Source organism: Aythya marila, assembly GCF_965140915.1.
Source record: "Aythya marila genome assembly, chromosome: 2".
Lineage (NCBI taxonomy): Eukaryota > Metazoa > Chordata > Aves > Anseriformes > Anatidae > Aythya > Aythya marila.
Genome location: NC_139043.1, coordinates 17,434,447 through 17,450,497, shown reverse-complemented (window position 1 = coordinate 17,450,497; position 16,051 = coordinate 17,434,447). Strand labels below are relative to the sequence as shown.

The window sequence follows — 16,051 nt, the reverse complement described above, 5'->3', positions numbered from 1 at the left end:
GACAGAAACATACCCTGCAGGTCTGGTCACCTTTGGAGAGTGTCCTTTCTCATCACAGCCAAAGGCAGATCACTCAAGATTAATTGACCTTTGAACAAGTGTATGTGCTTGTGGGAAATTCACCCTTTAAACTAATATTTATCTAATGAGAAATGTATAATGTGTAATGATTGATCTCATTGACATTTATACCTGTATTGTGCAGCCCAGAGAATGGAGATGGAGACTGGAGGCGAAATTGCTATTGTGGGAATAGCATGCAACTTTCCTGGAGGTAAGTTTTGGGTAAATACAAAGCAGGATGCTGAATGAACATTGAAAAGCACCATCACTTATTAAAGTTGAGGAATTCATGTAAAAGAACATGTGTATGTAAAAGAATATATGTCTCCCTTACTTTTGTAGAATTCATTGCTTTGCTACTTGTAGGATCTTTTTAAAAGGTCACACTGTGGTGAGAATCAGTTGGTTTGAATTTGTCCACTGAGGGCGAGACCTGCAGTTCTGGCTGTGGGCAGGGCATTGAGCTATGTACGTGAAACTCATGCAGACAGACTGGGTGTGTCAAGGGTGATTTGAGGTTTCTGCATTCTGAGATTAGATGGTTGGAGATATATAGATAGCTGTGAGAGCTCTCTAGGTTCTTCTGCTGCTCTGAAGCTGTCAGTACTCTAGTAAAGCTCTATAAAATCTATAGCAGCAGTCTCCTACTGCAGCATTAAACGCTAATTTGGTTCAAGCCATTTTTGGTCCAGACATCCCAGTAAAGAGCCTCTCTTCAGATACACTGTTCTTAGTTACGTCTCCATGCAATAAATGCAACATGTCCTGATCCTGCATTGCACATCTTCAGAGCTTTTTTAATGAACCTGCCTCAAAAGAAGTTGAGTGACGGGAACTCTTAAATTACTCCATGTGTAACTAATGCCCTTGGCTGTCTATGATGATGGACTAACCAGGGATGATTAACTTTAGGTGGGATTGCTGTCATGTAGGCATTGTTACTGTTATCCCAGTCTCCAGCCCCAGTGTTGGCCCACATCAGAGCTCCCTTGGTCAGCATGCCAGAGGTTAGCACCACCATGCCACAGGTCAGCCACAGGGAAGTGGAAGCTGGGAGGAGGGTAAATGTGGGACACAGTGTGGATGCTGTGACAGCTGGTTTCAGGGCTAAGAGGAAAGCATAGACATAGCCTCAGTGCCCATAGTTGGAATTCTGGATTTCAACCACAGAATCATAGAATCATTTAGGTCAGAAAAGACCTTCATGATCATCAAATCCAACTATCAACATGACCTACCAAGTCCCATCACTTAACAGTGTCCCCTAGTGTCATGTCTACACGTCTCTTAAATGCTTCCAGGGATGGGGACCACTTCCCTGGGCAGCCCATTCCAATGTTTGACCACCTTCTCTGTGAAGAAAGTCTTCCTAATATCCAAACTAAACTTCCCCTGGAACAATGTGAGATTGTTCCCTTGTGTTCTATCACTTGTCACCTGAGGAACGAGACTGACACCTTCCTCGCTGAAACCTCATTTCATTTGACTATCTGGAGTCACTGCTGGCTCACTGCCAACTGGATTAAACTCCATTCACTGATTCTTTGATGGCCAACTTGCTAGAGATATTTTACGTGTTTGGAAAAACGTCTTAAAACTTCTTGAGTTTTACAAAAGTTAAGAATTTTGTGGGGTAACTTTACATTTAAGCATGAAGTGAAAGGATCAGTCATTCCTTTCCATCCTTCTGTCACCAAAGAATACTCATGTCTTTATCTGTGGTGTTTCTTCTTCAGTAAATTAGATATATACATGGGAGTTCCATGTAACATTCCGTGTGCGTTTCTACATATACATGGAGAAAGGGAGCACATAATTTAATCTTCTTTGAAATATTTGTCCAACAGGTGAAGGAATTGACAATTTCTGGAAAGTCCTGGAGGAAGGCATAAACTGCACAGTAGAAATACCCCCAGAGAGGTTTGACACCAAAGAGTGGTATGATCCAGACAGTAACAAGCCAGGAAAAGCATGCACAACACGCGCTGCTCTTCTCAATGAGTAAGTCTGCTACTGTGCTGTGGCACAGACTTTTTCTGTAACGAGGCTAATGCGTCCAGCCTTTCGGAGAGTACAAGCCACAGGGAGACCTTACAAATTGGACCTAGGAACAGGTTTTCTTTTATGACAGGTTTTCTCACACGACAAACTTGCAGTTATCAATTTGCAGGAGCTCCTGTTATATGAAATTTATGAGCACATTTATTCACAGGCCACATAGGATCTTTGGTTGCATAGTCCAGCTTGTAAATTCATCATGTCTTGAGATGTCACCTGTCACACAGCGAATGTGAGCTATATGAACTGGCTGGTGAATCTTGTCTGGCTCCAGATTGAAGGTTGGCCAGCTCTGCCGGACCTTAGGACCTAATCCTGTCCTGGCTTTAATTTAAATGAAGCTGTGAGAATTTAGAGACAAAAAAAAGAAAGTCTGCTTGCTAGATGGTCAAGAAAGGGATCTTATGCTTGATTGGAGTGTTACACTTGCTTGTAAACCTGAACTATTCATAATTTAATAATAATCCTGCTTTTACTTAGTCTCATACTGTTACATATTGAAAAATAAACTTTTTATTTCTTTCTTTCTTGTTATTCACTCCTTTTATTTGAGTCAGTCCTTTATCATACTGGGGGTTTATGTATACATAAATACCAGGTAAAGATCCTAGTGTACAGAGAAGACATGGAGAAGGAACCTGCAGTATGTATCCCTTTAGTTGTGCCCTGATGTCTCATGTGAAATTATATCAGAGATATGAGCACAGCTGTATGAGGGATATTGCTAGTGCTAGGAATATCAAGCTACAGTCAGATCAGCATAAGTGTCTTTAGTTTTAAATCCACATTTCCTGAAAATCCTCATGCCTTTTTTCCAATTAGAAGCTGACATGCACAGAAGTAATCTTATTGGCTCCTGAGAATAACATTTAACAGTTTTACACTTAACAAAACTTAACAGTTTTGGATTGTAAGACCCAGAATTACTTAAGAAAATAGTGTCCTATTAGATACGTAATTTTCCTCTGAAATCAAGAAAAGACGGAAGGCCATATGAATGTGATCGTAGGATACAACATTGAGTCTGGCTTTGGTTGTTTGAAAGTGTGGGCTTATGGCTGGTCCCATGTCTATTGGTTTTAAACTAGAAAGCCATTGGTCAACATTGCCTTTATATAACTTAGAAGACAATAGCTATTTAAAATTTGTTGCCTATGATGGCATTGCAGAAGAGTCTTACTCTGCAAATTTTCATTATTTTCATTATTTTCATAATGAAGGAGCCCTATCAGTACAAGGGGGATAGTTCACCAGTGTGAATAAGAATTTTGAGGGGTGGCCTTAGAACTCTGAAATGTGGAATAGTTGATAAAAGTATGTATCTTGTGGCAGGAAATAAAGCATCCTTGGCCTATAATCTTTTCCTTCTGAATTTCACAAATAGGAACTGTGGTTTCAACATCACTTAGGTCTTTGCTTTTCATGACATTACAAAAAATGCGTACTTTGGATCTAGAAATAAATGCATGTTGTATACATATTGTACCATTTTCTAAGAGATTTCTATTTTTAACAGATTTAATACATTTGACAACCACCTGTTTGGAATTAATAACATGGAAGCTGAAGCGATGGATCCGCAACAGAAGTTACTGTTAGAATGCACATACAAAGCACTGGAGGATGCAGGAGTCCCTGTAGAAGCCATCAGTGGCACCAAAACAGGTGTTTTTATTGGTAAGAACATTTCACGGTGAATAATGTCCATTTTAACCTCATAAAGAATGGAATGCCCCTTTGTAAAATTTATATGTATCTCTGGCATTGGAGAACTTAAGGCTACAGTACTATGACACAACTGGTCATTTTTGGTGGAGAAAGTGTATTAGGCTAATCTAGAAGATCATCATATAATTAATGGATGTGCTCTTAGGTGTCTGTGTCTGTGTTAGTGTCTTGCAGCACTGAAGTTGATGCAGGAAAAAGTTAAACTGTCCACCTAGACCAACCCTTGCCAGGACTGATACTCTCAACTCAGACCGATGACACCTTCATGTTTTGCAGTATAACGGTGGTTAAGGTGTTGTAGAGGTTAAGATCCTGTGAAACCAGCAGAAATTCTCATGTAAATAGTAGCATGCTACCAAGGTGCACTTGTCCAACTGCCGATTGTGTCAAGAAGCTAGCCCATTTTTGCTGGTGTAAATGTGTGTCTGTTTTAAGATGAATTTTCTGGGATAATTAGGCTGATGAAACTACAGAGACAAACTCTTTAGATTGCCTCTTAGTCTCGGACATGCTCTCCTTACACAGTACAACTATTTTGAATAAACATACTGCATTTTCCACACATGCCTATAGACTTGAGATCCCCTGTACTCCAAGCATGTGTGTTCCAGAGAGAGGAAATGACTTCTTTCAGAGGCACAGGCCTTGTTCTTTTCTCTTACTGCTTTGCTTAGTGGATCACAGCAAGTGAAACCAATCTTGCTTAAACTGAGATACAAGGGTCTGAACAGGCTACACACACCTTAACTGTCTCATACAATGAGCTAAGGAAGCAGAACAGACCTGTCATTTTTCCAGGTAGAAAAAAATCAATTGTTAGGTATATTTGTGTACGCTGTGTCCAGTGGAAATTGCTGGAAGTCTGGCCTTTGTTTTGAGTAGAAGCAAAATATCACCACAGCAGTCCTAATGCTGTGTAGGTTAATACGGAAACAGAAAAACAAAATCATTGTCAAGCTCAGAGCTGTACATCCCTTTTGTTTGCTCAGGTTAATGTGACACATATTTGATATTTTTATAGGTCTTATGAATCGAGACTATGAAATCATAACAAGCAGATCATCAGATGAAATAAATCATTATGCTGGTACAGGAACAGCAATGAGCATAGCTGCTAACCGGGTGTCCTACACGTTTAATCTGACCGGACCATCACTGACAATTGACACTGCTTGCTCATCGTTTCTTTTTGCTCTACACTATGCCTTGCGAGCAATTAAATCAGGTAATGGGACTGAAGAGATGGTAGGCAAAGAAATTAGGATTGATGCTTCATATTTTAAAATTGCTTCAGTGAATTAATAAAACTTTCTGCAGATTCATCTTCACTGATAGAGAACTAAAAGGTTCTAGTGCCTCAGAAATATCCACCGTACCTGTAGAAGAAAACCTATAAGGAATAGTGTTACTTTCTTAACCATATCCTGATGTAGTTTTAGAGATCTGTATTGGGTACTTTTTCAATGATGTACCTCAGTGACAGATTCCAATCCTGAAAATTAAAATACCTCAAAGAATTGTTATTATTATTAATAGAGTCTGTCTATAATAAGTCTTTTCAATCCATTAACTAAAAGATAATTAAAATGTTTCTGTCTATCATCTTGGAAGTCTCAACCTGACTATGTTTCTGCTTTATTCCAGGAGATTGTGAAGCAGCTATTTGTGGTGGTGTAAACTGCATAATAGAGCCCTGTACCTTTGTATCTCTCAGTAAAGCAAAAATGATCTCTCCAGAGGGAATAAGTAAACCCTTCTCTAAAAAGGCAGATGGCTATGGAAGGGGAGAAGGCTGCGGTGTTGTTTTCCTCAAACCACTGAAAAAGGTAAGATTGTGAAGCAGCCTAAAAGAAGACTGGTTGCTTACTTGAATTTTGTATTTCCCAGTCTAATAATTACTCTAGAAAAAGGCTTTTCCAAGTCAAGCTTAATATTAATATTAACAAAACATTTATGCACTTCCCCTAGCATGGGAAAGACATCACAAATTTAAAAGTTAGTATTCCTGTCTGTCTGTTCTTGATTCTTTTGTCCTATACAGAAAAAGCATGCGATTATTAAAGGTAATTTTCTCTTCCTGTGAAACAGGCAATGGAAGACTTCAGCAAAATCTGGGGTGTTATAAATATCAGTGCAGTAAATCAGAATGGTAGGTCTATAACTCCAATCACAAGGCCATCTCAAATAGAGCAAGAGAACTTACTGCGCAGCATTTATGAAACTCATGTCAACCCCTCCATTGTGCAGTATATTGAAGCACACGGTACAGGAACTGCTGCTGGAGACCCTACTGAAGCTGCAAGCCTAGGTAGTGTCATTTGTAAAAACAGATCTTCACAAGTTCCCACTCTGAAAATTGGTTCAGTGAAAGGAAATATTGGCCACACAGAATCAGCTGCTGGAGCAGCAGGGTTAATCAAAGTGCTTCTGATGATGCATCACGGAAAGATTGTTCCATCTTTGCATTACTCAGAGGAGATGAGCAGCATTGATACAGAGAAGTTAAACCTTGCAGTTCCCACAACTGTTGAGCCCTGGGAAGAGTCCGGTGAGTATGGAAGGGTAGCTGGCATCAACTGCTTTGGATTTGGAGGAACCAATGCCCACGTTGTAGTCAGGCAGGTTAAGCAGCCAGAGCCTGTTCCTGCCTTTAAGAGGCCACTGGAATTAGTTCTGCTGTCTGCAGCATCTACCAAGTCCCTTCAGATGACAATGGCCGATACAGCTGACCAGCTGAGCATGAGAAACTCCATAACTCTCCCAAGCCTGGCCTATACGTCTGCCTGCAGAAGAAGCCATGCCAACTACAGGTACCGAAAAGCATTTGTCACAAACTCTCTCCAACACTTGCAGCAAGAGGTTATGTCAGCAAGAAGCACTGAATTTGCCATGTCAAAGGTGGAGCCACAGCTGGTGTTTGTGTTCTGCGGCAATGGTGTAACACTGAAGGAGTTCAGTGAGGCAATGCTGAGCTCAGAGCCAGTGTTCAGAGACAAGTGTAAGGAAATAGAAGCGCTCTTTCAGAAACACGCCCCCATCAGCCTCCTGCCAGGAAAATGCCGCAGCTCGAAGGAGTTATTGAATCCAGAACTCTCCCAGCCCATGCTTTTTGCCCTGCAGGTTGCCTTAGCTTCCCTTCTGAAGTACTGGGGCATTAAGCCAGTTGCTGCTGTTGGCCACTCAGTGGGGGAAATTGCAGCAGCGCATTTTGCTGGGTACCTTTCCCTGGCAGATGCTGTGAAAGTGATTTATCACCGGAGCAGGCTGCAGGCAAAGACTCCCAGTGGCAGGATGTTGGTGGTTGGAAACATCCCTGTTCAAGAGATAGCTGAATGTCTGCATCCCTATTCAGGAAAGGTGTGCATTGCAGCTTTCAACAGCCCAGTTACGTGCACCTTGTCTGGAAATCCGGACACTGTGGATGAGGTCCAGAAAGTTTTAGCTCAAACATTCAGCCAAAGAAACATCTTTCTTCATGTTTTAAATGTCCCAGCTGCCTACCACAGCCCCAGCATGGATATGATACTTGGGGAGTTGGAAGAGACCATACAGCCTTTAGAAAAACAGAAGGGGGAAATTGAAGTAATTTCAACGCTGACTGGGATGGCTGCTTCTGCAAATGACTTCATTCAGGGCAAATTCTGGGCCCGGCATACTCGCGAGCCTGTTGCTTTCACTCAAGCCATAGAAACTGCAGCTAGAGACAGGGAAAATGTGGTGTTTGTGGAAATAAGCCCTCACCGAGCATTGCAGCGAAGCATAAAAGAAACTCTAGGGAAAGCCACTCCTGTGTTCTCTTCTTTGCAGTCTGATGTGGAGTATCAGACACTCTTTAGCCTGGTAGGAAATCTGTTTGAACTGGGGTATAATCCCAACTGGCAGCACTTTTATAATGGCTATCAAAGTGTTCCAGTGGCCATTCCACGGTACCAATTTGATCGTAAAAAATTCACCTCTCCAGCTACCCGTCCACAAGCAAACCAAAGAAGTGTCAGCTCCAGTCATCCTTTGATTTATGACATGAACAGTGACAACACAGAATTTGGCTGCCTGCTCTCTCAGGACACGACATCCTACTTATACGAGCATAAGAACAACGGTGTGGCTTTAGTCCCTGGTGCTTTTTATGTAGAGCTTGGTCTGTCCTGTGTGATGAGCAGCTCAAGACCTAAAGTGCCTCTAAGTACTTGCCAGTTGAGTATCAGCTTTTCAGCACCGTGTGTTCTCACACAGAATTCCCAAGTCTTGAATATCAAGCTGAGTCCAGATAACGTAGTGACAGCCTTTGAGATCCTCTCGTCCTCCAATGCAGTTTATGCTTCAGGCCAAGTTACAAAAATGGCTGATGCTGTTGTGGAAGAAAGCAGCATCTCCTTCCAAGACGTCTATCAGAGATGCAGTTCAGTGATTAGCACAGAGGAGGTTTATGAAGCACTGTCTCAGGTTGGCTTTCAGTATGGCTCCATATTCAGGCAGCTCAGCGATGTGCATTATTGCCAAGAACTAAAGGAAGCTATAACAAGCATAAAGGTGAACAAGGAGACTGTCCAAGAGATGTACAGCTACTGTATTCATCCAGTGCTGCTAGACTGTTTTCTGCAGATGACTGCTGTCATGACCTCGAAGACGTTCCAGTCCAGAGCAGGCTTTCCATCAGGGATAGGCAGCCTGGTGGTGCTCCGACCGCTGGAGGAAGAAATGATGATTTATATGAGAACAAGTAAATCCATTGGGAACTGCTTAGAGGTCTGCGGATGCTTCATGGACAAACACGGCTCCGTTTTGGCCGAACTCAAACGTGTTGCCATCACTTTCATGAAGCAAGCATCTTCCAGAGACAACGAGTTCATGTTTGAAAACAAGTGGGTAGAAGTCTCTTCTTCACAGGTGATCGGACATCTAGGTGCAACGCCCAGAGTCCTAGTGTTTGCTGACAAACTGGGGATAGCTGAACAGCTCAAAAAATATTTGCATCCTAATTCCGGATATGTTATGTATGAGGACTGGGAAGCCCTCTTGGAAGTCCACAGAGAGAATAAAATGAAAGCAGAGGTCAAGGATTATGATGAAATTCTGTTCTTGTGGGGAATTCAAAAGTTAAATGAAGAGTTCCCAAGCAAAATGGTAGACCAACTGGCAAAGTGTTGTGAAGCCTATCGCCAAGTTATTGTGGCATTAAGAGAGAAAAGATCCCGCTGTTCAATCAGAGTTATCAGCTACAGAACGACAGAAAGAAATGTAGACCACATGAACTGTGCGTTTGCGCTCTATGGCATGACCAGAACTTGTGTTGTTGAAGTTCCAGAAATTACATTTCAGCTAATTGACCTCAGCTCTTCCAGCTCCCTGGACATCTCAGCGTTATCAGACATTCTTATCAAATACAGAGGTGAGGAATACCCAGAAGTTTACATCAGCCAAGGGAGAATTTATGTGACTGAAGTCAGGCGCACATCGTTTGTAGATTCAGATTACAGCCAACCTGTAAGATCTCTCCATAATTCAGAAACGTTCACTTTGTACACTGCTGATCCGTACACAGCGAAAGACTTGTCTGCTGAGTTATCCACCAGCACTGCTACTCAGCTTGAAAAACAGAGCATTGAAATTCAAGTGGATAAAGTGTGTCTCCACTCAGAAGATTATTTTCCTATTAGCGTTTCTAGTCGGAACTTTGGTAATACACTGTACTGGAATTCCCAAGCAGTAGACAAACACAGACTTTTAGCTCTTGATTTCAGTGGCACTGTAACAGCAATAGGTGTTGATGTGAAGAAAGTTAAAGTTGGAGATCACGTGGTTTCATGTTATCCAGCTGCTGCATCATCCAGAATTCAGATTCCAGGAACAGTTTGCTTCAATGTAAAGAAATTTCCTTGCTTTCAGAATGTTCCTTGTGTGTCATACTTTATAATTGCATGGGAAATCTTAAGTCAGAGGTTACCCAAGGGGAAACATGGCAGAATTTTGGGTATTATTTCGAAGGAGCCATCGTCAGTTTTGTGCCAAGTTCTTTCTGCAGCAGCAGAAGAGATGGGCTGGAAAGCAGTATTTGCAAGGCCATCTCCCAGTGAGTTCCAGTATATAAATTCATGTCATGCCCTTGTTGTTCTTCCTCCAGTACACAGACTGTCTCAGCAGGATTTGGCCCACATGAACTTTCTTAAAGATGTGGTGGTAGTATGTGGCAATCAACAGTCTGAATGTATTCAGAATGTCAGTGGATTTGATCATGAAAATATCAGCTTTCATATCCTCACACTTAGCAGCATTTTCCAGAAAGCATCTCTAAAGGAATTGCGAAAGACTATGCATGCGTGGCTCAGTTCAATAGATATGAAACGGTTTAAATCTCTGCCAGCTTCTGTTTTTCAACAAAATGAGAACTTTGAGAGTGTGCACTCTCTGGCGTCATATTTTACATGCAAATCTGTCCCACTTGCTGTACTGAGAAGGCAGAGGAATATCAGCATGGTTTCAGATATACCGGTGTATGAACCCCAGAAGAAGATATTTAAGCAGAATGCTGTTTATGTAGTAGCAGGGGGTCTCACTGGACTTGGCTTTGAAACTGTGAAATTTATTGCCAAGAATGGAGGAGGGTGTATTGCAATACTTTCCAGGAAAAATCCAAGTAATGAGAAGCAAGAAGAGATGAAGGCTTTGCAGCAGCAGTATGAAGGGAGCAAAATAGTGTTTGTGCAGTGTGATATTACTTCAACCAATGAAGTTGAGAAAGCTTTCCAGTCCATTGTAAAACTATTTGTAGGCAGTCCAATCAAAGGTGTCTTTCAAAGTGCTGTGGTTTTGCACGATGGCCGGCTTGAAGTTCTGAAGCTGGCTGACTTTCAGAAAGTTCTGAGCCCAAAAGTGGCAGGGACCGTAAATCTTCACTGGGCTACCAAAGGCCATGAGCTTGACTACTTTGTGTGCTACTCCTCTGTTACTTCCTTTCTGGGAAATTCCACGCAGGCAAACTATGCAGCTGCAAACTCTTTCCTAGATGTCTTCTGCCTCTACAGGAGGAACTGTGGGCTTTCAGGCCAATCCATTAACTGGGGTGCTTTGAACCTCGGCATATTGTTCAATCAAGACCAGATTCAGAACATTCTGGCATCCAAGGGCATAGATGTCCTCCAAGTGCATGAAATTCATGAGTATCTCAGGAAGAGCTTACTTACAAATAACCCACAGCAAGCTGTTGTCAAGTTCAATTTTCAAACTTTATTTAATCATGTTTTTTCTCGGATTTTGTCACTCAACAATCGCTTCAAGTCACTTAAGTCAGAAGAATTCAGGAACAAGCCGGAAATATCTGAGAAAACTCAAGACCAAGGTCCTGCTTTAGTCAAGTCTGAAGACTATATTACCTCACTGGTGGGTGAGCTCACTGGATTGACCCCAGACGAACTAACCATGAATACACTTCTTTCATCATTAGGCATAGACTCTATGTTAGCTTTGACAATTCAGAACCGCGTCTTTCAAGAAAGAAAGGTGGACATACCTCTCCTGAAACTGCTTGATCCTCACACCACTCTGTCAAGTTTAGTAGTAGTTTTAGGAGATGCAACCAATGCAGATGAGATTGTTGAGATAAAAGGGTCTGCAGATGATGGAGCAGAACACGGGAGCTGGCTATAGGAATCTTCTCATGCAGGAATGCCCACTGAAGAATTGTGTAGTTTTCAACATAACTGGACCCTTTGTAGTATCTCAGAATATGTTATTGCAAAGACAAGGTAGAACATCTGGTTATGCTGAATGTATTCCTCTGCGTTGACCTGGAAAACCCTACACTGGTTTCTTCTGCTGTTGCACTATAGATTTATTACTTCCAGTCAACAGCATGACTTGTTCTTTTCAATATCTTTTACCTTTGTTTTCAGTATTTTTAACTGGAAGTAGGTAAACTAATACATACACAGTTATTTGGTAATTTTGTATATGAAAGGCACATTGCATATTTTTAACCATATTAAAATCTTGATGAAAATGATGAATTCACCATTCTAACTGATGAATGTGTGAGGAATGTTTTAACAATTCGCGTCCATAAAAAACAATTCTGTTTGAATCCTGTCTGCCTCTGGGTCCTGCACTGGCAATTTAATTCTTGAACCACAGATGCAGTGTGTCCCAGTCTCCCCCTCATTCTAGTCAATTTATCACGTCTTCAGAAAACACTCCTTAAATTTATGAACCTGTTTGCTTTTGATATTCCGGACTTCTATTTCTAACAGTTACAGCCTTTTTTTCCTGTCTTCTTCTAGATAAACTTAACACTGCTATAGATGTATCTATGAATGTCTGGGAAAGAATGTTTTAATTACTCGTGAAGCGTCAAATAAGAAAGCTGTTTGTGTTTGATGTCTGGGAGTTTCAGAACAACTGATAACAACTAGTGACTGTTATGGGATACTATGCGGATCTTTGGTATCTGGTTAGGGGGGGCAAGAGATTAAGAGGAAGGAAAAAGAAGCTGAAGGACAGCTGGGAGACAAGACCTGCAGAGAATGTTCTATAAACTTGGCATGGTGCCAAGTAAGTACAAAGGGGGAGAGGAAGACTATGAGCCTTCAGCATGAAAGACCCCTAGAGACCCCCACAAGAGACCCCAGAGGAGACTGCGCATGCTCCAGTAGGAGGGACTGGACCCCGGAAGTTAATTATAATAATCTATTTTTTTAGAAGTAGTAATTAATATGTATTAGTCTAGGAGCATAAAAATCAGCTGCTTGATGTAACTGGTGTGCGTCGTGGTGGAGCGGAGACTCCCGGTGCACCCAGCGCTGTTTGCTTACCTCTATTCCTTTATATTCTTTTAATAAATCCTATGTTTTTATTTAATCCTAATTTGAATCCTGAGCCATTTATAACAAATGTCTATGTAAAGTAACATTGTATTATCACAATTCTTTGTCATCATTATAGTTTTAATGTATGATACTTTTTTTGATGATTATTAAATATGTATAAACTGAACATATTTAAAACACTCTTTTAGATGTGAATTTAAAAGTTTTCTTTCAAAAAAAAAAATCCTTTATATTTTCCTTATATTGTGTCTGCAAAAATGTTAACAAAAATGTCAGTACAATAACCATTTTTGTTAATCCTCTTTCATGAAAGACCAAAAAATAAACAAGAATAGTCCAAAAATTCATAAAGCAAAACTTCAAGTGTACCTCTGTCCTATTTTATTTTTTGTCCTTCCCCACTCTCCAAGTTTAGATGTTCCTAGTCATATAGCAGCTGCCCTTACTTTACACCAAAAAGAAAATATCAACTTTTCCCCAAAGATGCTGGAGGAAGCATTTTCTGTAATCTATTAAAATGAGAACAGGGTCCTTGTGTTGTTTCTCTATGTTATACCTAATTACCATTCCTCTCTCAGGTGTTCCTGGCAGTTCCAGCCATTTTCCCCAGTGCATGAAGCATTCAGTTGTACCCTAACACAGGGACAGCACAGCACCTGGCTGGAAAGGAAGGGGACCTCTGAAATAACAGAACCAAGGCATGGTTTGCTTGCTTCATTAAGGAGCGCTGACTTCACCTAGAGGGACAACACATCAGGATCAAATGGTTGGGGAGGAATAGCCTTTATTCATAGCATCATTAAAGAACGTGGCTGGAAAAGACCTCAGAAGGTCTCTATGTCCAGTCTCTTGCTCAGGGAGGATCAATACCAAATTCAGACAAGTTTGCTGATGGCTTTGTCTAGTCAAGTCAGGAAAATGTTCAAGGACGGAGATGCGACTGCTTCTTTGAGCAACATGTTCTAGTCCTTAATTATCCTCATAGCAACTTTTTTCCCCTTATAATCAGGTGAATGTTCATCCACCATGTACCTCCATAAAGCGCCTTCCTTTCTCTTTTTGGTAACATCTTACATATTAAGAGGCTGGTATTAGGTGCTCCTGAAGCTCTCTTCTCCAGGCTGAACAAGCCCTGTTCCTTCAGCCTCTATTCAGAGCTCTGGTGCTCCAGCCACCAATCCTCTTGAAGGCCCTCTGCTGAACTCACTCAAGATTATCAATATGTTTCTCATACTGGGTGGGTGGAGGTGGGGTGTCCGAAACTGGACCATTGTTCCAGATGTGTAAAGAGTGCTGAGTAAATCAAGAGAATAATTTCCCTGGATCTACAGGCTGTGCTCTTGCTGATGCAGTCCAGGATGCTGTTAGCCTTTGTCAGTGCCAGCATGCACCGAGGACCTATTTAAGTTCACTGCCTGCCAGGACTCCCAGGTCCTTTTCATCCCAGCTGCTCACCAGCCAGTCGGTCCTCAGCCTATACTACTGCAGGGCTTAGTCTGTTTCTTGTGCAGAACTTGGCATTTCTCCACTGAATTTCATGAATCACAGAATCACTGAACTGTAAGTGTTGGAAGGGACCTCAAGAGATCATCGGGTCCAACCCCCCTGCCAAAGTAGGTTCCCTAGAGTAGGCTGCCCAGGTAGACATCCAGACAGGCCTTGAATATCTCCAGAGAAGGAGACTCCACAACCACCCTGGGCAGCCTGTCCCAGTGCTCCATCACCCTCACCGTGAAGAAGTTCTTTCGACTGTTGGTGCAGAACTTCCTGTGCTCCATTTTGCAGCCATTGCCCCTGGTCCTGTCCCCACAATCCACTGAAAAGAGGTTGGCCAAATCCCTCTGTGTCCCACACTAAAGATATTTGTAAACATTGTTAAGATCCCCTCTCAGTCTTCTCTTCTCAAGGCTGAACAGACCCAGGTCTCTCAGCCTTTCCTCACAGGGAAGATGCTCCAGTTCCCGCATCATCTTTGTTGCCCTCCACTGGACTCTCTCCAGGAGATCCCTGTCTTTTTTTATAGCGGGGAGCCCAGTACGGGACACAGTACTCCATGTGAGGCCTGACCTGGGCAGAGTAGAGGGGGAGGATCACCTCCCTTGACCTGCTGACCATGCTCCTTTTTATGCATGCCAGATGAAGTTCCTTTCAGCTCATTCCTGTAGCCTGCCCAGGTCACTTGTGTTAGGTTATGTGACAGAAGCTCATCTGAACACCTACAAAGAAGGTAAATAACAATCTCTGCACTCCCCTCACCTTGTTGTACAAGGCACTTGTTGTGTTAAGGGTATATGGCTGAGGGAGACCCTCCTGTTGAGTCATGAGTTTCAGAAAGGACTCCTTCACTTTCAAACTCCTTCTCAGAGAGGAGTCAAGGTGTGGCTGGATCCAATCCTAGTCCCGGACTTGGTCAACACTTTATGTGTAAAGAATTATGAATATAGATACTCATGAGAGTCAATCTTTGCCTGTTTCAGAGCCCTACCAAGGACTTTCACTGTGACAGTTTCACGAAGTTGAAAAGATATGTAATTTATTAAGGCAACAGATATAACAGATTCAGAATTGCTGTTGATAAATTCACGGCAATAACTGAGCTTGAGTTAATAGTTCAGTGCTTTTGCTGGCTACCATCATGCCCCTGCTCCTGCCCTGGCTGGGAACCTCTGGCAGTAGCCAGGCAATTCACAAGGTGGAGAAACACAGAGATCCCTTCCAACCTCACCCATTTTGTGATTCCTTTAGAAAATAAAGCCTCCAAAGTGTAATTGGTTGTGTATTCCAGCACTTTCACATTATAAAAATCTCTCTTGGAAAGGGAGAGAGAGAAAGAGAGAGAGAGACAGAGAACTGGCTACCATCATGCCCCTGTTCCTGCCCTGGCTGGGTGTTTTATTTGTCCCCTGTGCAATGGGGTCATACTGACTCCAGAGCTTGTATCCCCAGCTCTTGGCAATTCATTGAGCAATGCAGGCATTCAAGTTATATAAAATATATGTGGGAATCTCCCATACATCTCCCCACTGTATACTTGTACCTGAATAGATTGATTGAAGTCTTGAGCAAGCCAGCTCCGATTCTGTGAAGCAGAAGCACCAACTCTGTCTGGATGCAGCCATTGCTGCTCTCTGGCTTTCTATTGCCTGAACTCTCAATGTTGGTCAGCTCTGCTCAGCCACGCACTTCAAAAACTGGGTTTCCATCACTAGTGATGGCACTTGCATTGAGGTGATGCTAAAGCAGCTCCTATCTTCTACGTGCTTTGCTTTTGACTGCTTCTCTGGATCTGCCATGAAGGTCCAAGGGGCCAGAATATTTGAATAAAACCAAGACCATTGCCAGTCCCCAGAAGTATAGTAAGAAACCTGATCTTGAAGAATGCT

General features: G+C 42.1%; 1 protein-coding gene across 1 annotated transcript; it reads left to right on the top strand.

The window, feature by feature from the left end:
• Positions 1-213: 213 nt before the first annotated feature.
• LOC309875219 (uncharacterized protein) lies at positions 214-11,493 on the top strand (the record flags this gene model as incomplete). The annotated part of the gene is made up of 6 exons (XM_082754365.1): positions 214-274; positions 1,911-2,064; positions 3,638-3,798; positions 4,871-5,074; positions 5,494-5,675; positions 5,938-11,493. 6 exons carry the CDS (start codon positions 214-216, stop codon positions 11,491-11,493), a joined length of 6,318 nt encoding a protein of 2,105 aa, XP_082610491.1.
• Positions 11,494-16,051: the final 4,558 nt, after the last annotated feature.